This window comes from Heloderma suspectum, chromosome 1 (assembly GCF_057233095.1).
Source record: "Heloderma suspectum isolate Gila_16-S chromosome 1, 16-S_ref, whole genome shotgun sequence".
Taxonomy (NCBI): Eukaryota; Metazoa; Chordata; class Lepidosauria; order Squamata; family Helodermatidae; genus Heloderma; species Heloderma suspectum.
The window spans coordinates 379,542,076-379,568,088 of NC_139458.1; the positions used below are offsets into that span (position 1 = coordinate 379,542,076).

Genomic DNA, 26,013 nt, shown 5'->3' on the forward strand with positions numbered 1-26,013 from the left:
GTGTGGCTCCGCCCACAAGCCACAGGCCTTTACAGCGACAGGCTGAATCCAGCGGCTCGGTAGCCAGCGCTCCATCCCCGGGTTCCAAAAGAAGCGGCGGCGGCGTGCAAACAACAACCCCCGTCGCTATGGCAGGCGATTCGACGGCCTGAGCAAGGGCACACAAACGGAGAGAAGCAAAGGCAGACGGTATTTATTTATTTACAGGATTTATATACCGCTCTATACCTAATAAGATTCCCAGTGGACAAGAAAAATGGAAAACTAGAATCAAAATACAGGATTAAAATATTTAAAATCCAGTTCTGCCAGTTGGTCCGTCTGGGAAGGCAGGTGCTGAAAACAATGTGTCGGAGCCCCTGACGTCAACAGGCAGGGAGTTCCTCAGAGAGGGAGCTAATACACTGAAGGCTCGACTCCAGATGGGCCGCAGGTCCATATGGAACCACTGAGTGCCTCACCTGATAACGTCAGTGACCACGCAGGCACCCCTTTTTGCCCCTTGGGCCAGTTCCATGCAAAACTCCCCTGTATTCTCATGCTGTTTGCTCACTCCCAGGAATCAGAAAACTTTCCTGCAGAGCGCATCTACTCTGATTACCGGCAGCTTGAGCAAGAAAACCTCAATTGGCCCTCCCCCCATCACCCACTCACTCTGTCCCCAATCCCCACGGGCGCATGGGCAGAAAGGGCAAGGTGTGCCCTATTCCTGACTCCCAACTGTTATCAATGGTAAGAGAAGCAGCAGCAGCAGGACCAGTGGCTCTGGTGGTCAGCCAGGGGCCCCCTGCTATGGTGTGGATGGACCTCAGCGGGTGCCCAGTAATGCTGACCTCTGATCACCTCTTGAGTATACACTTCTACTTTAGGTATGAATGACATTCATGAACGGAAGCAGGCATATCAGTTTTCACATTGGCACAAAACTCAGTGTAACTGTTGACACCCAAACACTTTTAAGATTCAAGCAGATAAAGGTGTCCCTAGAAGTCCACCAGAGCCAGGAATAAAACCAATGTAGATCTTTACAAACTTTTCCTATTCAATTCAGGTGGCTACTATATGTTTAGCTAGATCTAAATGTGGCATCCAGGGCTTCTTCACACAGAGCTTTTATCCTGCTGTTGAGGTTGGTTACCCACTGAAGTTGAGGTTGGTTACCCACTGAAGTTTGTGGGTCCTTTAGATGATGTCATTAACCTCCAGGGCATCTCCTGCACTAAATGACTTTTATTCCATTTTTTAAAAGATCGGAGAAAACGAGCTATCAAATTAGCCCATTTGAGTTCCCTCCATGAAAAAAGAAAAGCCCCAAGAAGAGGAGCTAGACCAATGAAACATATGGAGGACTCAAAGAAGGGGGAGGGGGGGGGAAAGGAAGCACATGTAAAGGGAGTCTGTCGTGATCTGGTGGGCAGGGAAGGAAGGAAACCAGAGAGGCCAGGATACGATTCATCCTAAGCATCCGCCTGGCCCCCTCCCCTCCCAAGTGTCTTCACTAGATGGGCTGAAAAGCCAATCAATGATCGGAGGACAGGGAGGCAAAGATTGCCTCCGCCACTCCTCCCACCCTGCTGGCTCCAGCCCGCCAGGCATAGGAATCTCGGAAGCCTGAGAGTTCAGGGGCTTCCGAGCAACGAAGATTCTGAGCATTACTGAGAGAGGGAGTTTATTGAGGGTATCTTGCCCAAGGGCCCTCAGACACCTGGAGCTGGCACTGCCCTCAGGCCCCCCTGCAATTGAGCACTGCTCAACATGCCACTACTATGATGACTTCCTGGGCCATAAATCCTTAGTGTGCTACTAAGATTGGACACACAGGTGAGGCAGCATGGTTTGAAATTAGATGCTGGGCACTGAAAGGCACTAACAATTTTTTCATTGTTTATTTTATTTTTTAACTAACTTTTTTTTCATTTATTTGTCTTGTAACACACACTTCCACACCAGTGGGACTCTGCTTTTAACCTCTACTGAGTAGAGGAGCAGGCACAGGCTAGTCGAGAACAATCACAAAGCTAGACACAAAAAGGGAAAAGAGGCAATGGAAGGACAGGACTCTCCAGTGGTGGTGACCTGCAAGGTGTGTGCAATGTTTGTTTTCTTGCCTGAGAACAACATGGTTTTCTTGCCTGAGAACAACATGGCCTACACCTGCAACAAGTGCAAGCTGATCACGCTGCTGGAAGAAAAAGTAAGTGGACTGGAGCAGCGACTGTCGACCCTCCAGGGAATAAGAGAACACGAAGAGTTCTTGGACAGAATGGGGGAACTACAGCAGCAAAGGGAAGACCAGAAGCTTGAAGAGCAACAGCAAGATGAGGCAGTGGGAAATGCTGAGGTGAAGAAAAATGGAGTAGAGGATACTCCTTGGGAAAGGGTGACAGTTAGGAGAAGAAGAACTAGACGCCACTCTGCACCAGTGGAAGCAGTGGAGCTGTGGAACCGATTCCAGGTACTTGCGGATGAGACTGGAGGATAGCCTGCAGAGGAAGAATCACAGGGGAACCTGCATGAGAGTGAGCAAGAGGCTGAAGGTCAGTCAAACAGAGGCGATGAAACCCAGGCCTACAACAAGAAGAAGAAAAGAGTGGTAGTAGTGGGAGACTCCTTGCTGCGTGGGATCGAGACCCAACTATGTTGCGAAGACCTGTGGACTCACCAGGTATGTTGTCTCCCGGGAGGACGGATTAGAGATGTGACTGAAAGGTTGCCTGCACTCATAAAACCCACTGACAGGTATCCCTTTCTTCTCATCCATGTGGGAACAAATGATACCGCCAAGCGGAGCTACAAAGAAATCACGTCAGACTTTGAAGCTTTGGGAAGGAAACTCAAGAACTTTGGGGCCCAGATAGTTTTCTCATCCATCCTTCCAGTATTTAGAAGAGGGATAGAAAGGGAACGAAAAATACTCCGGGTGAATGACTGGCTATGAAGGTGGTGCCGACAAGAGAGATTTGGATTCTGGGACCAAGGGCTATACTTCCTAGAAGATGGGCTGTTGGCAAGGGACAGGTTGCACCTCACAAAGGATGGGAAGAATGTGTTTGGCCACAGCATGAAGAACTTCATCAGGAGGGCTTTAAACTGAATCCTACGGGGAAGGGAGATGTAATGTTGGGGGTAACAATCGACGTAGGCGCATGCACTGCAATGGAGAGTACAGCTCTAATAGCGCCCAATAATAGTGTTCAGACACGTGGAGGAAGAAAGCCAGACTATAAAGCACATGGTCTTTGATGTGTATATACTAATGCCCAGGGTATGGGAAACAAACAGAACAAACTTGAACTCTTAATACAGGAGGGAAATTATGACTTGATAGGTATAACTGAGACTTGGTGGGATGACTCTCATGACTGGAATACAGCAATTGAAGGATATAACTTGTTCAAAAAGAACAGGAGGAACAGAAAGGGAGGTGGGGTTGCACTGTATGTGAAAAATACATATCTCTGCACAGAAATACAAGAGGATGAGCTTGGTAGCCCCATCAAGAGCATCTGGATCAAAATAAATGGAGCAAAGAATAAAAGGAACCTGGTGGTCGGAGTCTACTACCAGCCACCCAATCAAGGAGAAGGCAAGGATGAAACTTTTGAAAAGCAAATAGCCAATGTTTTAAGGAAGCATGATGTAGTAGTAATGGGGGACTTCCAATTTCCCCAATATTTGTTGGGAGACAAATTCTGCACAACATGGCCCCTCCAGGAAATTCCTGACTCATGTGGCGGATAACTTCCTCCTACAGAAAGTAGGGGAAGGAACTAGAGGATCGGCTATCCTTGACTTGATCCTAACCAACAGAGATGACTTAGTGGATAAAGTAGCAGTTACAGGAACTCTGGGGGAAAGCGACCATGTTGTACTTGAGGTTTTGGTTCTAAGGGAAGCAAAAGCAGAGTGTAGTCAAACGCATACCATGGATTTTAGGAAAGCTGATTTTAATAAACTCAGAACAATGATCAGTAAGGTCCCATAGCAAGCAACGCTAACGAGAAAAGGATGGGTGGGAGCTTTTAAAAAAGGAAATTCTCAAGGCACAATCACAAACAAGAATTCCAACAAGAAGAAAAGGTGGAAGACAACAGAAGAAGCCAATGTGGCTTCACAAAAAGCTTAGGGATGACCTGAAAACAAAAAAGCACACATATAGGAAGTGGAAAGAAGGCCAAGTAACAAAGGAAGAGTACAGGCAGGTAGCACAGAATTGCAGGGATGGTGTCAGGAAGGCTATAGCTGAGAACAAGCTGAGGTTAGCGAGGGATGCTAAAAACAACAAAAAGGTTTTCTTCAGCTACGTGCATACTAAAAGGCAGAGGAAATAAATGGTTGTTCAGCTATTAAATAAGGATGGCAAAACGATAACAGATGACAAAGAAAAGGTAGAGGTGCTCAATTCCTACTTTGGCTCAGTCTTCTCCCAAAAGAGGGTCTATGACCCCCCGGCAAAGGTGAAGTACAGGCTGAAGGGGCAGGATTGCAGCTTGAGATCGATAGGCATATGGTCAAGGAACACTTAATTACTTTGAATGAGTTCAAATCTCCAGGGCCAGATGAACTGCATCCTAGAGCAATAAAGGAACTGGCAGAAGAACTCTCAGAACCACTGTCTATTCTCTTTGAGCAATCATGGAGGATGGGGGAAGTGCCAGATGACTGGAGGAGGGCTAATGTTGTCCCTATCTTCAAAAAGGGTAAAAAGGAGGAACCTGGGAACTACAGACCAGTCAGTTTGACATCAATCCCTGGGAAAATTCTGGAGCAGATGATAAAGCAATCCATCTGTAAGCACCTTGAAAACAATGCCGTGATTACTTGAAGCCAACATGGATTTGTCAAAAACAAGTCCTGCCAGATGAATCTGATCTCATTTTTTGATCAAGTAACCTCCCTTGTGGACCGTGGGAATGCTGTAGACATCATATACCTCGACTTCAGCAAAGCTTTCGACAAAGTGCCCCATGATATCTTCATGAGCAAACTAGCTCAAAGTGGGCTAGATGAAACAACGATCCAGTGGATCCACAGTTGGCTACAGAATCGGACTCAAAGAGTGCTTATCAATGGGACCTTCTCAAACTGGGGAGAGGTAACGAGTGGGGTACTACAGGGCTCAGTCCTGGGCCCAGTGCTCTTCAACATTTTTATTAATGACTTGGAGGAGGAGGTGCAGGGAATGCTGATGAAATTTGCAGATGACACCAAATTGGGTGGGATAGCTAATACTTTGGAAGACAGAAACAAAATTCAAAGTGATCTGGATAGACTGGAGCGCTGGGCAGGAAACAACAGAATGACATTTAATAGGGATAAATGCCAAGTTCTGCACCTAGGAAAAAGAAACCAAATGCACAGTTACAAGATGGGGGATACGTGGCTCAACCACACTACAAGCGAGAAGGATCTTGGAATTGTTGTCGATCACAAGCTGAATATGAGCCAACAAGGTGATGTGGCTGCAAAAAAGGCAAATGCTATTTTGGGCTGCATTCATAGAAGCATCGCTTCCAAATCCCGTGAAGTACTAGTTCCCCTCTACTCAGCACTGGTTAGGCCTCATCTGGAGTACTGTGTCCAGTTCTGGGCACCTCACTTGAAGAAGGATGCAGACAAACTGGAGAGGGTTCAGAGGAGGGCAACAAAGATGATCAGGGGACTGGAAACAAAGCCCTGTGAGGAGAGACTGAAAGAACTGGGAATGTTTAGCCTTGAGAAGAGAAGATTGAGGGAAGATATGATAGCACTCTTCAAGTACTTGAAAGGTTGTCACAGAGAAGAAGGCCAGGATCTCTTCTTGATCATCCCAGAGTGCAGGACACAGAATAATGGGCTCAAGTTACAGGAAGCCAGATTCCGGCTGAACATCAGGAAAAATGTCCTGACTGTAAGAGCAATATGACAATGGAACCAATGGCCTAGGGAGGTGGTGGGCTCTCCCACACTGGAGGCATTCAAGACGAGGCTGGACAGCCATCTGTCAGGGATGCTCTGACTTGGATTCCTGCATTGAGCAGGGGGTTGGACTTGATGGCCTTGTAGGCCCCTTCCAACCCTACTATTCTATGATTCTATGAAATGCTGCATGGGTACGATTTTGTGTGTGCAATCCGGACATCACATTTAAATCGGTTTTGTGTTATATTAAAAGCTCAGATGTTATCTAGAGGTAGCAGTCTTTGTAGAGCCTAGAGCAGGATCTAGCCAGTAGAGGCAATAGTGGGGGCTGATGGGAGTTGTAGGCCAAAATATCTGGAGGGCCACAAGTTGCCCAGCCCTGTCCTAGATCTTCTGAGTAAGCCAGGGCAAAACAAAGAACCATGAGCGGGCCTAATGCAAGTTAACACCACACCAATTTCCCTGGGACCAACACCGCCACCACAGTTTGGATCCGCCTTTCTTTAAGGTTCCTTGTTTTTGAAATGCACATCTGGTTTACCTAGATTGCAATAATACAGCAACAAAAAACATTTTCTGTTATGTTATGACCTCTAGTGATCAAAATTCAGAACTGCTTTCACTGTGTTTATTAATTGCAGTCCATACCTCTAAGCCCACTTTCTAGTTACCCTTGGAGATGCCATGGCAACTTTTCTTTAGCCTGGCTACTCTTGTGGAAATACCTCTCCCAGTACATTCCTGTCAATTAACTACATCATAGTTTTTACCAGGGTCTGTATATTTCCTCAGTGGCCAAGCCATGGCTATAGTATCTGCCTTGTTAATTGTCTCTAAAATGGGAGTCCTTTGCCAATCTGTCTGAAATTTGACAGACCTGCTGCCATTTGAGGAAAATAGAAAGGCTGCAAATTTCATGCCATGTGGGTGGGAAACATCAGAACTGCAGGCGGCAAATGACTGGTAGCTTAAATGAGAAAAGGTCGCTTTGGCCGTATTGATGGCATTATAAAGCATCTAAACTGCCACTCTGAATTGGTTATCATGAGAAAACATAAGCCATACATGTACACTCCTCAGAAAAACTGGATGAGATTTTGCCACCTTACCTGATACTGATAGAATACTTCCAGAGAGATTATGTCCTCTGTGGTTGTTGCAGAACATTTAAAGAGCAGCAATTGGCCCAGCAGCAGTGACACTGAAGGACTAGAGAGAAGACATTCTACATCAGCCTTCCCCAATGTGCCGCTTTCCAGATGTTTTGGGCTACAGCTCCCATCAGCCCCAACCATTGGCCATGCTGGCTGTGGCTGATGGGCACTGTAGCCAAAGCATCTGGAGGGCACCACATTGAAGAAGGCTGTTTTACATCATTGTCCTACCCAGTGCTTTCATCAGTCACCACTGCCTTATTTTTTAAAATTTGATTATTTAAATACTAGGCCATCTCTCCTCGAGGTTATGTTTCTGTTGCAAGATCCTGGATTCAAGCTACAATATTATTTCATGCTTTCTCTACTTCCTTGATTTGGATGTTGACATTAGCAGACATTACATTTCTGCAGGCATTGCGGAATTCTATGACTATCGTAGCTACTTATCTGTGTGAGTGATTAAAAACTTTGACCACGAAAGTGGATTGCTTGTGGAGAAAAATACTAGGAAGTAAAACTTACAGGTTTTGTTTTTTTTTAAAGCCAGACCTAGTTTTCTGTAAATGTCCATAATGTGAAGTTTGTTAGAAGACCTGAATGACCATCTCTAAGCATGAAAAAGTACTCTAACTGCTCATTTGCATGGTTCTGACAGATTTGTGACTAGTATGTAAACACATGGAGACATCTGATAATTTACAGTATAGCTCCTCTTTCTGTCAGTGTATTTGTAGGTTTTTCAAAAATAAACACTATATTTGTGCAATTGCCCCCATGTAGCTTGGCACCCTGGTGCAAATTTACTTGCCCTCTTCGCCCACTTACAGAAACTCTAAAAGGTGCAGGACAGTGGCTAGCGAACACTTCTGGAACACAAGTTTTCATCTGAACCAACTGCTGCAAAGGCTTGTTCTTTTTAAAATGGGAGCAAGGGTTTGTGGGAGGAAACTAGGAAGTGGAATGCAGTGACCACTCATGGTATGCACTTGGACAACGAACCCTCCTCATGCAAGAAGCAGCAGTAAGTCATGTGGAGATCTGCCTGTGAGGGCCCTCATATCTGTGCTGCTCACTGCTTTGTCACGAAGGATCTGCCCAAATATCAGTCAAGCAATGCACCATTCTTACTATCTAGGCCTGTATGATCTGAAGGCTGTCTTCAGACTAAGGCCCTATCCACTCCACCATCTTGTTTCCCACAGTGGCCAACCAGATGCTGATGAGAAGCCCACAAGCAAGACACAAATACAGTAGCTGTCACCCAGGCTAGATCTACACTAGTGCTTTTTATTGGTATTGAAGTGCACTGATAACTGTTGGGACACATTACACATTCGATATACCACTTTTCTAACATTATTTCCTGCGTTTTATTCTGTATTATCCAGAATACTGCAACAGATGTCACTGTGTGTATTACAAGCTATAAATGCGCACGAGGGATTGTATTGGCCCCAGGAGCATAACCGAGTCACCTGTAGTGTTAAAGGGGCCTAGAGATCCATAATGCTTGCTTAAGTTCATTATTGGTACAATTTCCTTGTTAATAAGCCTCTGAGCATGTGAAGATGAGTCAAAGGGCTGATAGCATGGCCTAGCACATTCCATACTAATGAGTGAATCAAGATGAGCCTGGGAAGTGAAGGTTGTTTGTCTTAAAGCTGCAGGTGGCTGTGCTGGGAACCAAGCACGGCTAGTTTATGCTGGGAATGAATGCTAGGTGGCACTTGGTGCTGTTATGCTGTCTTATTGCTAACATGTATGCTATAAAACCCATTGTACCCCATGGCTCTGGGTTCAGAGAAGCAGTCTGATCCAACCATTGGTTATGCCTGTGTGCTGTAAATTACTCAATAAATGACTCCTTGTAAGTAAACCTGGGTCTGATTTATCACTATCTTGGCACCTCTAAATTAAGAGGTTGAAGCCCATGGCCGGGGCAATACAGGGATACAGCGTTACCATGATGGGATCATATTGATATGACATGAGGTGTAGATCTGGCCCTGCTGTTGTAACCTAGCAACTGGTGTTCAGAAGCATATTGCTTCTGATCCTGGAGGTAGTATATAGGATTGTATCCAATATCAGTCCTACTTAGAGTAGACCCATTGAAATGAAGGGGACTTGAGTTAGACTAACATTAGATATAACCCACAGACTAGTAGCTATTGATAGCCTTATCCTACATGAATTTGTTTAATCATCAGTACATCTTGCAAAAGCAAATTCCGTAGTTTAACTGTGTGCTGTGTGAATGGCCACTAGTTTGGATAGTTTTAAAAGGGGATAAGACAAATTAATGGAGGATAAGGCTATGAATGGCAACTAGTCATGATGACTACATACTACCTCCAGTATCAGAAACAGTGGGCAGTATCCAATACTGCCCTTCTCCGAGTGTGGCCCACCGCTACTTCTGTTCTGCAAGTGGCCAGCCATTGCACTGATTCCACTGCAGAAATGGCACCTACCGCTTGCGCAACAGAGATTTAGTGCTTCTAGGGGCAAGCTCCAAAATGAGCAGAAACCCTCATTTCTGGAAGGGGGCAGGAAAGCGGAGCTCCACCGGCTTGCCCTGTTCCAGAAAAAAGCTTTTCTGCTCGTTTCAGGTTGCTCCTGGAAGTGCAAATCTCCATTCCACAAGTGGTGGGCACCGCTTGCAGAAGCGAATCAGTGGGGCTGGCTGGTTATGGCCAGTCTCCATTGGATACTGCCCAGTATGCCACTGTATACCAGTTGCTGGGGAACACGAGTGGAATGGTGTTACTGCACTCATGTCCTATTTGTAGGCTTCCCACCAGCAGTTGGTTGGCCACCGTATAAACAGAATGCTGGACTAGGTGGTCCCTGGTCTGATTCAGCCTGGCTCTTCTTATGTTCTTTTGAAGAAGCCCATGCTTTTGTATGTCCTGAATCTCCCACCATTCAGCTTCCTTGGATTGGATGTCCCTGGGTTCTAGTATGATGACAGAGGGAGGAATAGTCCCTATCCCTGGGGTCTCCAACATGGGGCCCTCCTTGCCCCTTCTGATTTTTATTTAAGATTTTTTAAAATAATAATAATAAAAATATCTGGGAGGCTGGCATGCTGCAAAGTGAAGTGCTGCCCTCCAGCGCCATATTTATTTGGGTTCAAAAGAGTGGTTTTGTCTTTTGGAGCTCAGACCCACCACTGCCTTGTACTTGGGTTCTTAGGCAGATTACTTTTGCTTCAGTATTACCAATTTGCCTTCTGGGAAATGAGCGTTTTGTGATTGATCATGCCCACCATGGTACTCATTTTATGAATGGGCACGCTCATGGCAGCCATTTTGTGAGAGCTCCCACAACACTCATCTCAAAATTCTAAATGTGCCCACCAACTCAAAAAGGTTGGGGACCTCTTCACTTTTCCCATACCATGCATATTCTTATGCACTTCTATCATGTTCCCCTTACTCGCATTTCTTCTAAACTAAAAAAAGCCCCAAATGTGGTACCCCTTCCTCAAAGGGGAGTTGCTCCAGCGCCATGGTCATTTTGGTCACCCTTTTCTGCTCCTTCCAGTATTTGAAACACTATTTCTTCCATGTAAAGTCTTCTCCCGCTCGCTACATGCTGCTTTGATTCCACAGGAAAGTTCAGGTTCAGGTTTGTCTTGGAATGATCCAGTAGGGAAATTCACAGAAGGCTCTCACAGAGACGAGCTATTGAGGTAGGAAAGTGCTTGCCAGAGTCTCCTCCTTATTTGTCCAAAAGAAGAAGAAAAAAATTAGAATGGCTGGGAGGGTGCAGCGCTGCCTCCATTCAGCTAAGCGAACAGAGCCTCAGGCGGACAACAGCTGCTGCAGTGGGCTATCTCCCAGGAGTAGGGTGGACACACATAAAGAACATCTGTGCCTTTTTAAACTTTTGTTCCTTTGTGTTTGGGGTTGGAATTCTTCTGCGCAATGAGCGGCCCTTCCTTGGCCCCTGCACAGCCCCTGTTCCAAACTGGAATGCTTGAGGGTTGGTGGTGGGACACGAGTGTTTTCTTTACGCACTCGGCGCATCCTCAGGATGCTCTGGAGGGCAGCAATTTGGACTGTGAGGTGGCCATTCCACGGTTGTGTTTCAACTTTCCCTGCTGTACTGTCAGACCATCGCTCCCTCTAACAGTGAAGTCAGGCGCTGAGCGCCAACTGCTATGTTCCCAAAATGGGGCCACTGAGAAACAAGAGGAAGGTATCGGCATGCTCAGGATAACCTCAAGGTTTGCAGATTTTTTAAAAAATAGAAGGAAGCCCGAAGGGCCAACAGCTCATCACCCTCAAACAGCCCATTGAGAACTGAGCGTGCTCAATGGCCACAGAATGCTGAGAGGCTGTTGGGGAGAAACAACCAGAAACTGGTCTGGGAGAGAAGGAGGAATGGAGTCTCCTGGAGTAGGGCATGAACTGGTTGGCTGGAGCCCTGAACAGGAGCACTCCACTTTGTTGCATGTTCCACTAGTTTCACTCTTAGAATTAGTCTGTGAGAGGCCAGGTAGTTCACAATCTTTACAAATGCTTTGCTGCAGTGGAGGCTGGTGGCTCCGATGTCAGTGGGGTGGTGAATCTGTTCCAGGTTTCAGTCAGAACCAGTCAGAACTCTAAAGGAGCTATCTGAGGTGCTCCTTTGTTCCTAAGGTACTACAAGGAGGAAACCCAAGAGGAGATGCCATTTTCCTCCCTCCAACTTCCATCTCAGTGTACCATTAAACAAAGAGCATCTCTACACCAGCCTAAAATCCCGCATTTAAAATGCGGCTTTCTGCTTCCATTTTAAATGCAGGATCACGACAGACTCCCTTTACATGTGCTTCCTTTCCCTCTCTCCCCCCATTTCCCCCCTTATCCGAGTCTTCCATATGTTTCATTACACAGCCACTAGATGACGCTATGATCTAGCTCCTCTTATTGCAGGTTTTCTTCTTTTCACGGAGGGAACTCAAGCAGAACTCAAGCACTATAATTTGACAGCTCATTATCTCCGATCTTTTAAAAAATGGAATAAAGGTCCTTTAGTGCGGGAGATGCCCTGGAGGTTGATGACGTCATTTAAAGGACCGGCAAACTTCTGTGAGTAACCAATCTCAATAGCAGGATAAAAGCTCTGTGTGAAGAAGGCCAAAATGTGCAGGAAAGGGGCATCATATTAACATTTTGCTTCAGGCCAGCACTGCTCTTCCTTTAGAGTTCTAACTGGTTCCGATTGAACCCTGGAGTGGATTTACTGCCTCACTGACATTGGAGCCACCAGCCTTCACTGCTTTGCTGACCTCGATATTCTCAACTCTTCTGCTCCTGAGGGTCTCTTGCCAAGCCAGATTCCCAAGCTTCCTTTCATTCACACCAGCCATGACTTGGCTGGTTGCCCTCCTGCCCTGCACCTGCAGCGGTTTTGCTTACTCGGCAGCAGCATCTTAACATCTGGAGTCTGCTGTTGAATAGAACAGAGCAGCAAAAAGGGAAATACTCAATGGATGTTTAATCCCTAAGATGTCCAACAAAGGACCTGGTGCTTGCTAAGCATCTCCTCCTACTGCCACTGGAAGCTCAGTAGGATGCCAGAAGAAAAGGCAAAGAGAGTGTCCTTGCCAGAATAATAAGCAGTTTACAATCATGCGTAACATCACATAGAACCCCCCACCGGGCAGTGCATGACAGCACATCCAGGCAGGGCTCAGGTTGCAATGCTGATGGCCCCACAGTGATACAAGCCCCCTGCAGTGGAAAGGGAAGTCAGACAATACAGGAAATGTTGGATCGTATTATAATTTCCTGCTTGGTGTGTCATCTTGCCCCTTCTGAGATCCAGGAGCCAGAGAGCACAAAAGGGAGAACTCTGGTGAAATATATTCTAAGTCCTTCCAAGGGTCCCTTCCTCCACCCCAAAAGCAAGAAAACCAACAATGGTAATCCTTGGAGAAAAAGGGCAAGTGTGGATGAAAGCAACGGGAATAAAGAATGACTGTTGCTGCTCTTACTACTGTCATGGCTATCAAGTGAGAAGGTAAGGCTTCCTTGAATCCTTTGTTGAGCTAATTGCTAAACACACTTCAAATGTTTAACCTGGATTTCTGTTTTCTGAATTGGGGGTCACCCGTTGCTTCTTCCTCCCAGAAGGGTAACTGTAATCCAGTGGAGGCTGGTGGCTCCGATGTCAGTGAGGCAGTGAATCCACTCCAGGTTTCAGTCAGAACTCTAGAGGAGCTATCCAAGGGGCAGAAACCCCTTGGATAGCTCCTTTAGAGTTCTGAATGGCTCTGACTGAAACCCAGAGCGGATTCACCACCCCACTGACATCGGAGCCACCAGCCTCTGCTGGTGTAACTGCAACACCTACCAGTGACTTTCATTCAGTCTGCATTCTCCAGGTGCTTCCAGACAAGGCTTTTGTCATGCTATGGGCCTGCCTCAGTCATGGAATGTGATGGGGAGTCCAGACAAAGATGCCCTGCACACCTAACCCTCCCCTGTGTTCCCATCATCTCTTCCATCTTTCTCAGGGGGAACAGGGAATTCCAAGGGAGGATGGCTGATGATGTCATAAAATAATAAAATAGTGCCAGTGCTGCATCCCTGCAAGTGCTGGCTCAGCTCCACTATACCACTGGACAAGGAGAAAAAGATGGAATAGCTGCACAATGCCTTCTAATTGATAGCACTAGGAGCTTTCCATCTAGAAGCACCCTCCATTTTGAGAGTGCAGATTTCTAAACTGCAGACTTCATGGCCACAATATGTGGTCTAATTTGGGGATTTTTCTGCTTCTTCCCCCATCCCTTGCCTCTTCTACCACCTAGCCTGATGAAGAGCTCTGGAGAGCCTGAAAGCTTGCACACTCTTTTGTGGCATTTTGATTGTTCCTAATAACAGTATTGCCCTGTGGATTTTGGATTCCCCACCCCTCCATCCTCATAGACCAATGCAACTATCTTTGTTTTGTTTTTCAATCTAGAATTGGAATGTAGCCAGTGAAGGAGACCAAAGTCTATGTTTTTGCAGCTGCTTGGAAGCAGCCTTGCACAGATGCCTGTTAATGCCCGTTCTTTGCTTTTGCTGGGGAACTGTTGTCTCTCTAAAGGTCAGCATTATCTGTCTAGGGTGCATGCTTGCCTGCTCCCATATGCTCAGCTTCTGTATTGGTAAATCAACAGCTATCAGAAAAACAGCACCATAAGATTTCACGACTCTCCCTCCTCTGAACAGAACAGACGGCTGCCTACACCGTGGAACCTTCCTGCAGCTATTGGGAAGTGTAGTGCTGCAAAAGATTACTATACTACTTCTGTAATTATCCTACTATATACTACTGCAACTTCTTCACATAGTTTTTGATGCCAACAATAAGTGGAAAGAACAAGATGGTCAATCCTCCTGAGGCCTGAAGCATGACTCCATCACCTCTGCCTATCCAGATACAAAACCGAGCTGGCAGGATCCATGGTCTCAACAGGCAGGAAGAGATATTAGCACAGAATCCAAGGCAAAGGAGTTGCTCAGGTCCATGGCTGCTGCCAGCAAGCACTGTCTCATGCTCCTCCAGTGGATGCTCTTTTCCTGTCTCTAAAGGAGCACCTGAACAGTATGGCTCTGTCGACTGCACATTGCATTCGTGCAGTGGAGGCTGGTGCTCCGATGTCAGTGGGGTGGTGAATCCGCTCTGGGTTTCAGTCAAAGCCAGTCAGAACTCTAAAGGAGCTATCCATTGCTTAGCTCATTTAAAAGTTCTGACTGGCTCTGACTGAAACCCAGAATGGATTTACTGCCCCACTGACTTTGGAGCACCAGCCTCCACTACATTCATGTTCAGCTACTGCCAATCCATTGCCCAAGTGCACTGAAGGAACACATGGGGACATAGCAGTACTCAGTTCCTTGTACTGAGCCAGATGTTTGATCCATTTAGTTCAGTGAATCACAGAATCATAGAATAATAGGGTTGGAAGGGGCCTTTAAGACCATCGAGTCCAACCCCCTGCTCAATGCAAGAATCGAAGTCAAAGCATCCCTGGCAGATGGCTGTCCAACCTCGTCTTGAATGCCTCCAGTGTGGGAGAGCCCACCACCTCCCTAGGGAATTGGTTCCATTGTCGCATTGCTCTAACAGTCAGGAAGTTTTTCCGGATGTTCAGCTGGAATCTGGCTTCCTGTAACTTGAGCCCATTATTCTGTGTCCTGCACTCTGGGATGATCAAGAAGAGATGCTGGCCTTCCTCTCTGTGACAACCTTTCAAGTACTTGAAGAGTGCTATCTTATCTCCCCTCAGTCTTCTCTTCTCAAGGCTAAACATGCCCAGCTCCTTCAGTCTCTCCACATAGAGCTTTGTTTCCAGTCCCTTGATCATCTTTGTTGCCCTCCTCTGAACCCTCTCCAGTTTGGCTGCATCCTTCTTAAAGTGTGGTGCCCCAAACTGGACACAGTCTTCAAGATGAGGCCTAACCAGTGCTGAGTAGAGGGGAACTAGTACATCATGTGATTTGGAAGCTATGCTTCTATGAATGCAGCCCAAAATAGCATTTGCCTTTTTTGCAGCCATATCACATTGTTGGCTCATATTCAGCTTGTGATCTACAACAATTCCAAGATCCTTCTTGCTTGTAGTATTGTTGAGCCAAATATTCCCCATCTTGTAATTGTGCTTTTCCTAGGTGCAGAACTTGGTATTCATCCCTATTAAATTTCATTCTGTTGTTTTCAGCCCAGCGCTCCAGCCTATCAAGATCACTTTGAATTTTGTTTATGTCTTCCAGGGTATTATCTATCCCACCCAATTTTGTGTCATCTGCAAATCTGATCAGCATTCCCTGCACCTCCTCCTCCAAGTCATTAATACAAATGTTGAAGAGCACTGGGCCCAGGTACCCCACTCATTACCTCTCCCCAGTTTGAGAAGATCCCATTGATAAACACTTTTTGTCCCATTCTGTAGCCAACTGTGGATCCACCTGATAGTTGTTTCATCTAGCCCACTTTGAGCTAGTTTGCTAACCAGGATATCATGGGGCACTTTGTCGAAAGCTTTGCTGAAGTCAAGGTATATTATGTCCACAGCATTCCCAAAGTCCACAAGGGAGGTTACCTGATCAAAAACTGAGATCAGATTAGTCTGGCAGGATTTGTTCTTGATTTCATTTATTAGATTGCTATACCACCCAATAGCCAAAGCTCTCTGGGTGGTTTACAAAGATTAAAACCTTTAAAATACATTATAGAAACCATTTACATACAAACACATAAACAGACAGCACACAGAGAAACATACATATGTATATCGAAAACAATTTTAAACAATCCACAATAGGAAAAATCCAGGACCTGATTAAAACCTCATCATATGCTGCCAAATGCCTGAGAGAAGAGGAAGGTCTTAACCTGGCACCAAAAAGATAACAGTGTTGGTGGGCCTCATCAGGGAGATAATTCCACAATTGGGGGGCCACTACCGAGAAGACCCTCTTCCTTGTTTTTGCCTTCTGAGTCTCCCCCAGAGGAGGCACCTGGAGTTGGGCATTAGATGATGAATGCAGCGTATGGATAGGTTCATGCCAGGAGAGGCGCTCCATCAAGTATTGCAGTCCTGAACCGTGTAAGGCTTTGTAGGTCAAAACCAGCACCTAGTCGTGATGCCTATATATTACCTCCAGTATCTGGCAGTTTGCGTCTGAATGCCAGTTGCTGGGAACATGAGTGGGCTGGTGGTGCTACTGCACTCATGTCCTGGTTATGGACTTCCCGTAAGCATTTGATTGGCCAGGATGGGAACAGAATGTTGGACTAACTCGACCAGCCTTCCCCAACCTGGTGCCTTCCAGAAGTGTTGGAGTACAACTCTCATAACTAGCCCAGCTAGCAGCAGATGACTGGGGATGATGGGAGTTGTGGTTAAACACTTTGGAGGGCACCAGGTTGGGGAAGGCCAAGCTAGGCTTTTGGTCTGATCCAGCACAGTGCTTCTTATGTTCATTTGTCTATACTATCTGGGAGCAGCTGTCTGCAGGGTTTCAGACAGGAGTTTTCCCCAGCCCCACATGGAGATGCCAGATATTGAAACTGGGATTTTCTACATGCAGAGACTATACAGATAGTCAAGGGAAATCCTTTCGTTCTCTTGTACCACCTTTTTCTTGCAATCCCACTTCTAGAACAGCATTAGTGAGTGAAACATCAACAACCACCCATGGACATGCCTAGAGAAGGCAACATTCTGAAGAGGAGTGCCTCCTGTGTCCTTGGAGGCTCTCTTTATGATCCAGAACACTGGAAAATAAGTGTTCCAAATTGCATGGTACAACAATACCCTATTCAGCCATTCCTTATCCAGGTAGGTTAAACTTGTGAGGAAGGGGAGCATGCTAGCCCCACCCCCTCCTCGTGTGTTTCCATCACCCTGTACTCATGGAGGGCAGTGTTCTGAAGAAGAGTGCCTCCTGTATCCATAGGGGCGCTCCACGCAATCTGGAACACTGGAAAATCAGCATTCCAAATTGCGCAGAGAGCCTCCACAGATATAGGAGGCTGTCCTTTTCAGACCACCGCCCTCCACATGTAGGGGCGATGGAAACGCACAAGGGGCGGGTGGCTCGCACCTCCCCCTCCTTGTGAGTTTAACCTACCCAGATAAGGAACGCTTGATTAGGGCTAATGTCTCAGAAACAAAAGGCACTGTAGTGTAGACTCTGGCTTGGTAAAGAGATGTGGAATAGTGACTACACATAAGTAGAGATCCATGAGAAATCACCCTGCTGTCCAGTTTACATGTCTGGGAAAGCCAGACTTTTTTCTGACTTTCAGCTGACCTTAGTCATACAGCTTTGGTTGGATGCTAGTTTAATTGCCAAGTACCTCTGTGCTCCCCAGAGGTTATAGGTCCATCAGGTTGGTCCTTCACTGTCCAGAAGTTAAGGCTTGGCCAGAGGGTGCTTTCCCTTATTGCTGCTGTAGAGCTAATAGAATTACGCTTGAAATATGGTGTGTGTATCTTCTGACAGGGAGTGGGGAAGGAACCATTACCCCACCACCAGCAGCCAACAAGTGTGTGGGAGAGTTGTGCTCTTTTGTTCTGTGCTACTTTCACTTATCCTGCTAGTCCCCAGTTTGCCATTTGGACAGGCAGAGATCAGCGTGGGAGTTGCCACGGCCCTCCTCCAGCTCATGGGTGCCTGCCCACCTAACAGTCAAGAAAACCTGTCTGGAATTACCCAAAGAGTCTTCCTGTCAATCCGTGATGACCACTGATGCTCTCAAGTGTATGCACAGCAAACTGGCAAACGGGAGCACATCAGCCGTCTGTCTCCTAAAATCAACAACCACTGCATTTAATTTTTAAGAGGCCATTATAAACAGGACACAATCAGCTCAAGTAGAAATGTGTAACCACTTGTTCCAGGAAAACAGCCTATAGGCAAAGATCCTGTGTAGTCCTGGAGCAATCGCCAGGAAAAATAAACAGCTGTCAAGCTGCAACTCCCACTCCAGGGCTGCATTGTAACCATCACCTCTCCAGATCCACCTCAGTCTATCACTCACTGACTGGTCTTTTTACCTTGGGCAGACACAGGGACAACGATAAGAGGTATCCATTAAGTCAGGGCTGGGAATCCCTTTTTATATTGAGGGCCGCATTCCCTCAGTGAGAAATATCTCGAGGGCATAGAGATGGGTGGGGCCAGAGTTGGCAGCAGGCAGGGCTTAAGCCAAAAGTGGGTGGGGCCAGAGCTGACAATGGGCCAGTCATTTTATTTCTGCCACCCTCTCTCTTTCTGTCCTCTTCCCTCCCTCCCTCTTCTCTGTCTTCCCTTATGGGGGTTAAGTGGAACTCAGTACTGTTGTTACTTTGGGATTGTGATCAGGGATTTTGATGCTCCTAGTTGCCTGAGACAAACAGGCAGGGATGGATGAAGTGGGTGGGGTCAGCTTATGTTTTCATTCTAAAATGGCATCTGTCTCGCTCAGTAGTAGTGGGATTACATCCATGCTTGCATACAAAGACAAAAGTCCGGAAATGTTCACAGTAATTTACAAAATTATCTCCCTTACTCTGCCCCCTTTCCACCAACTACTTGCCACTGCACTGTCTGCTACTAACATGCGTTCAGCCAATGGAAAATATGCTGGAAAGCCAATGATGCCCAACTATATCTATGCATGCACTTTGACAGCTCACACGTCATCTGGAAGAACATGCAGGAACTGAATGGCACAGAGGCAGAGCAACCGGAACTCAGGAGTTGTGGTGTCAGAACACACTGCCTGCTACCACAAGAGCATATGTCCTAACACACAACTAGCAAAACACACAAAGTAGCGCTCACATACACCCACGCCTTTGGATGTTTGTGCTTTTATTGCGCACCTCAAATAATTAATGGATTTTCCCCATCATGAGAAAAGACAGGAGAAGGGGAGGGGACACAATGAGAGGATTAAAGGAGCTTGACAATGTCATGTGGATCCCTCAAAAAATTCAGTGTATAAGCCAAGGCAATAACGCATTAAAAGCCTCATCTGGAAGCACTCTAAGAGCAAAAACAGCTCAGCTGGAATTGTTTTTGACTTTGTATCTTTTAATTATGACAATCAGCCAAAAGGTCAAAGTTCTGGTTGGGCCTGTAAAATGTTGGCCAGTTGGCAACCAGAGTTTCTAGTCCGTTCCTTGCTGTCTATAGCATAAGGCTCTCCTGCCTGCCATCACCCTCTGCTATCTCTTGGATTCTTCACAAGTGAGGGGGAACAGGATTACACCCACTGGGCCCACCCCTGCCTCCTGTGTGTGTTCGGGATAACTTGTAAAAAACCTCCACACATGCAAAGTGTACATGTGTAGGCTCTGTATGAATGCAAGCTAAACTGATATTGTCCTGAAGTGAGGACTGTATCATCTCAATTATGTACATTTGAGGACCTAGGAAGAGATTTCCACCTTGGGCAACTTATTTTAGGACTGTCCTCAATGATAATTCTGATCTCTTTAGTGCAAAAATGTGGTCAAGACAGCTAAACAGCAATGATATTGCTTCCATGTATGGGCATTTCTACATGAGACTTTTATCCCGCACCTTTACTGAGGCATCTGCTTCCAGATTCTTTGTGGGATTAAGATCGGCTCCTTTGCACAAGCTTTTCTCCAGGGAGTTTCTTTCTCTGGCTTTCTATATTTTTAATTATACAACCACTAGATGGCACTGTGGTATAGTGGAATTGTGTAATTACATGTGACTCTCATTCCGCCATTTCTAAATAATGCCAGACTTTCCTTGTTAGGCAAAAAACCGCGATAATGGCTGGAAAGCACAGGAGAGGCCCTGGAGGAGGATGGCGTCGTGTAAAGGACCCACAAACTACCAGGAGTGAGCAATCATGAGCACACAATAAAAGCCTCATGTAGAAAGGCTCTATGTGTGTGAAGGGGGTGGGGAAGTAGGAGAATTCGTATCCTTAATTCATTTCCTGCATCCCCTCCCCACAACACTCCCAATAAATTTCATATCTACAGAACTTTTTTCAAGGATAATTTTTAACCAGATTTATACTTTCCTTGTGCTTTGCTTTGGTAGAGAATGAACTGAGCCCACAAGGAGGAGACAGGGCAACTGCACATGCCTCTCTTCTATTTGTAACTCCCCCATCATCCACTCATCAGCTTGCTATTGCCGTTACAGCTGCTTAAATACTCTTCCTACATCCACTCTCTAAACAGAGACACCACTGTCCAACCAGCCTTGGTGCTTCCATGATTTTCCATCAGCTCAAGAACCTATTGTTTTTGCTGAAAGGTGCTTTTTTGTTGGGGTTTTTTTTGTTTTGTTTTGGTGCTTTCAGGTCTGTCAGTATTTACCAAATGAAGCCACCTTTGCCCAGCTGGTGCGTGAAGAAGGCCCTGCCACTTTTGCAGTTGAGGCCTTCACTGTGTAGCACTAACATTAAGAGGTGAAGAGTGACTGAGCTTCTCTCAGAGCTGAGGACAGATCTGCAAACAGACAACAGCTAGTACTTCCGGGAGTGGGTTAGGACACCTGCTGCCTGCAGGTATCAGGTGTCTGTTTAAATGCTCTATGGAGCTGAATCTATGGGGAAAGTGCAGTTCAAAGTGTACATCAGCCTTCTCCAACCTGGTGCCCTCCAGATGTATTGGACTACAACTCCCAGCATGCCCCAGTATGGCTGGGGCATGCTAGGAGCTGTAGTCCAGCACATCTGAAGGACACCACTTTGCGGAAAGCTGGCGTAAATCAATCCAATCCAGTGATTTCACTTTTTAGTTTTAGCATCCATGTCAGGTTTCTCTTGTCTAAGCCCTTTTCAGCCAGTGGTTTGAGTTTGTGCTGACACATTGAGCAGCAGCCTTCCCCAACCTGGTGCCTTCCCAGCATGCCCCAGGCAGCCATGTTGGCTGGGAATTCTAGGAGTTGCAGTTCAACACCTCTGACGGGCGTCAGGTTGGGAAAGGCTGTTGTGGGGTATATCAGTGCATTTGCTGAGATGCACCAGACAAAAGCTTCTGTCCGGGCTGGCCTCAAACATTTTACTGCCTATGCTGAAGGACAAGATAGCACCTCTCCCCAGCCCCCCATGTACAAAAGGCAACCAGACTGGTAGTTAATCTTATTTCAACACTGGCAACAGGACAGTGTCCTTCACTGCACCTGGTGGCAGCAGGGTAGCTTCGCAGAAGCAGTGCAGATCACGTAGCACATACAGTTCTATCCATTCTGCGCCCTTCAGCATCTGCCGCCTGAGGCGGCTGCCTCACTCTGCCTAATGGTAGGGCTGTCCCTGATTACTGGATTAAGCAGTCCATTTTCAAACATGGGGAGAGGGGTGTGTGACTGGTGGGGGTATTCACAGGTCTTAAAATCTGAATCCAGAAGGGTGTCCCGGCTACATAGGCAACTACCTGAATGCTTCATTGGATTCATAATATAAATGTCTTCCTATTGATTGTTTAATCTCAGTTCCCTCAGTCTAGTTAATGTTTTACTTCTTGGTGGCAGTTCTGCCTTACTTGCCACGATTCCTGTTGTTAAGTACACATTTCAGTGTTAGGGAATGAAATCAGAAAAAAAATGAAACGTAAAAATGTAGTGTTGCCATTGCACACAGAAGACATATTGTGGTAAAGGAATGGCAGCCTCTGGAGTCATGCCTGTTGCCCCACACTTTACAGTACCAAAAGGACGAAGGAACCCCACTATTTGGCCTTTGAAATCCACATTAGACAAGAATAAAATTCTTAGGTCATCTTTGGAGGCCAGGTACCCCCACCAAATAAAGTTAGGTGGGTGGCTACAAGAAAGAGGGCCTTCTCAGTTGTGACACCCCATTTATGGGCGTCTCTCCCCAAGGAGGCTCTCCTGGCACCCACACTATCTTTTTGGCACTAGGCAAATATATTTATCTTCTCCCAGCATTCTAAATATTAGATTTGTATTGTTGGGAGCCCTTTCAAATCTTTATTGTATTTCTTGTCATTTTAAGCAGTTTTTAAACCTGTTTTATTGTGTGAGCTGCCTTGAGAACTTTTTTGCAAGACGGCGGCATATAAATAGAATAAATACACAAATAAATAAAGCTATTCTGCACATCACACAAAAGGAAACAGTAAGAACTGTGGACTGTACTTTGGCATGTCATATGTTGAAAGGGGTTTTAGGACAGAGTTCTCCCTAATATGCTACTTTACTATATGGAGAGTGTCTTATGCTGTGGAGCATCGAAAATATTTATTTTATTTAAAATTGTATTTTATAGACTCCACACACACATTTACAGGCTGTAATGTGGTACAATACACAGTTGTGCCACTTCAGTCTATGTAATGTGTAGGATATTTATTTATCTAATTAACTAATGCTGCAATCCTATGCACACTTGCATGGGAGCAAGTCCCACTGAACTCAGTGAAATGCACTTCTGAGTAGACCTGCACAGAATTTCTCTGTAACTATATATGGCTGCCCAATAACACGTGCTCTATAGGCTTGAGAAAACTAATTTCCATGTAGTGTTTGTTCAGTATGCTCTCTTGCAGTTCAGACAGATGTTACCAGAGTCGCTTGGGGAGGGGATTACTTGACTGAGATATCAGCATATTTTGGAGGTGAACAAAGGGATATTTTCACAAGAGACAGTCAGTGTGCCGAAAAAATAAACACTATTCCTGTGGGGAGTATATTTTGACCCTAATAGTTTCCTCTGTCGGGGCAAGATTTCTAGAGATGATTATGAGACCCCTGTAAGATGTTAATGCTTTGAAGACAAGCTGAAATTCAGCACAGTTTGTCCCTTGCCTTGATTGTGAAGCTTGTATTTTTGTTACATCTCTGTCCTGGCTACCTCTTCTTCTAGTTCCTGGAACTAAGATGGCCCTTAGACCTCTGACGTACCTGTGTACGTGAGCCAGACAGAACAGCTGTGTGATGTTTGAGTGCTGGGCTCCTTCAGCCAAGCCTGCTACTCATCCAGATCTCCCTCTGCAACCAGGTGTCTTAGCTAGCTTCTGACTGTCAAACCAGACAATCCCCTTACTTCTGCCCAAGCACAGAACCAATCTCTTACTTAGGAGCAGACCTATACTCTAGATGTAAGTCACTCCAGTCATTCCTTCCCAAAGGATCTTGAGATCTGTAGTTCTCTGAATGGATTCATTTGAGAATTCTCAGTACCCTAAAAAAATTAAAGTTGCTAGGGTTCCTTGAGGAAGCCATCACCCAGGTTTAAAAACCAGTTTAAGTGTATAGATAAATTTAAAAAGATTAAAGTGTTGTCATTTTTGTCATCTTTTCACTGATTCCTAAACTGTGATTTGTACAGCCCTTTTTACAGAATACAAACATAGAATGAGTACAATTGGTCGTTTATCTGCTTGTTAACTTGTTACAGTGTGCATGTAACTGTGTGGTAAACTGATTTTCTTTACTGTCCTCAACAACTCTGTTGAGCTCCACACGTGCCTCTCCCTCCGCATTGGCTTCAACTGACTTATTTTTATTTATTTATTTACAATATTTATATACCGCTCCACTTCAGAAGATTTCGGAGCGGTGAACAACATGGTAAAATAATAAAACAGGTTAAAAGAGTTAAAACATTTTTTAAAAAGACAAACCCCAATAAAGTGGAATTTAACAAACCACACAAGGAAGGCCTCTTGAAATAACAACGTCTTCAGGAGGTGCCGGAAGGAACACAATGTTGGTGCCTGCCTGACCTCTAAAGGCAGGGAATTCCACAGAAAGGGGGCCACCACACTGAAGGCTCTTTTCCTGGTGGACTCCAACCAGGCCATGGGTCCATGTGCAACCACCAGGAACATGCCCTCTGATGACCACAGTGACTGGGCAGGTTGGTAAGAAAGGAGGTGCTCTCTCAGGTATCCTGATCCCAAGTTGTTTAGGGCTTTGTACACTATACTAATACCTTAAACCTGGCCCGGTAGTGAATAGGCAGCCAGTGCGGTTCCCTCAGCAGAGGAGTTACACGCTGAAAAGGGGCAGCTCCTGACAACAGCTGAGCTGCTGCATTCTGCACTAGCTCCAGCTTCCGGACCAGCCTTAAGGGCAGCCCCACATAGAGCGCATTGCAGTAATCCAGTCTTGAGGTTACTAATGCCTGTACCACCCTGGCCAAGCTATCCCTATCCAGGAGAGGCTGTAGCTGGCAAACCAGCCAAAGCCGGTAAAAGGCACTCCGAGCTGCCGCGACCACTGGGGCCTCCAGTGACAATAATGTATCTAGGAGTACCCCCAGACTACGGATCTGATCTTTCAGAGGGCATGCAATCCCATCCAGAACAGGCAATGAGCCTATCTCCTGGATCCGGGAACCACTCATCCACAGGGCTTCCATATTGGCAGGATTCAGCTTCAGTTTATTGGCCCTTATCCAGCCCATTACTGAGTCTAGGCACTGATTCAGGACTTGCACAGCCTCTCCTGATTCAGATGTCGCAGGGAGAGAGAGCTGTGTGTCATCAGCATATTGATGGCATTTAACTCCAAATCCCCTAATGACTGCTTCCAATGGCTTCATGTAGATGTTATACAACATTGGGGGCAAGATGGTACCCTGTGGCACCCCACTGCTCAATTGCCAAGGGGCTGAGGAATAGTCACCCTATGTTACTCTCTGAAATCGGCCCCGTAGGTAGGACTGGAACCACTGTAACACAGTGCCTCCAACACCCATCCCACAGAGTCAATCCAGGAGGATACCATGGTCGATGGTATCAAAAGCCAATGAGAGATCAAGCAGAATTAACAGGGTTGCACTCCCCCTGTCCCTCTCTTGATAAAGATCATCCATCAGGGCAACCAAGGCTGATTCAGTCCCGTAACCAGGACAAAACCCAGATTGAAATGGGTCTCGATAATCAGTATCCTCCAAGAGGGCCTGCAGTTGGTCCACCACAACCCTCTCAAGTACCTTCCCTAGAATAGGGGTATTTGAGACTGGGTGGTAGTTGTCTAATACCGTTGGGTCCAGAGTGGGCTTCTTCAGGAGTGGCCACACTACTGCCTCCTTAAGGACAGCAGGGACCACCCCTTCCCATAGGGAAGCATTTATCACTCCTTGGACCCACCCAGTTATACCCCCTCAGCTAGCTTTTATTAGCCAGGAGGGACAGGGGTCAAGAGGGCATGTGGTTGGTCGCATTATTGCAAGCATCTTGGCCACATCATCAGGCCATAACAACTGGAACTGATCCCACAAAATTGGACAGATGGTGGCATCAGACACCTTGACTGGTACTGCACTAACAACAGCATCAAGGTCGCTGCAGAGACAAGCGATTTTGTTCTCAAAGTGCGATGCAAAAAGGTCACAGCGGGTCCTCGACAGGGCCAGGGCCCCATTTACTGGGGAAGATGTTAACAACCACTGGACCACCTGGAAGAGCTCTGCTGGATGGCTACTTGAGGACGCAATGGAGGCAGCAAAATAAACCTTC

General features: G+C 46.1%; 1 protein-coding gene across 2 annotated transcripts in view; it reads left to right on the plus strand.

Annotated features, from left to right (window-relative positions):
* Positions 1 to 12: 12 nt before the first annotated feature.
* Positions 13 to 26,013, plus strand: part of RSPH9 (radial spoke head component 9) — an 89,419-nt gene continuing 63,418 nt past the window's right edge. Inside the window, exons 1-2 of one of the 2 annotated variants that reach the window (XM_084828455.1) lie at positions 13 to 189; positions 12,879 to 13,073. In XM_084828455.1, the coding sequence (XP_084684581.1) occupies positions 12,973 to 13,073 (101 nt within the window). In that variant the 5' untranslated portion in view covers positions 13 to 189; positions 12,879 to 12,972. Of the gene's footprint in view, positions 190 to 12,872; positions 13,074 to 26,013 lie in introns of both variants that reach the window. The other variant, XM_084828456.1, reaches the window with a different exon arrangement.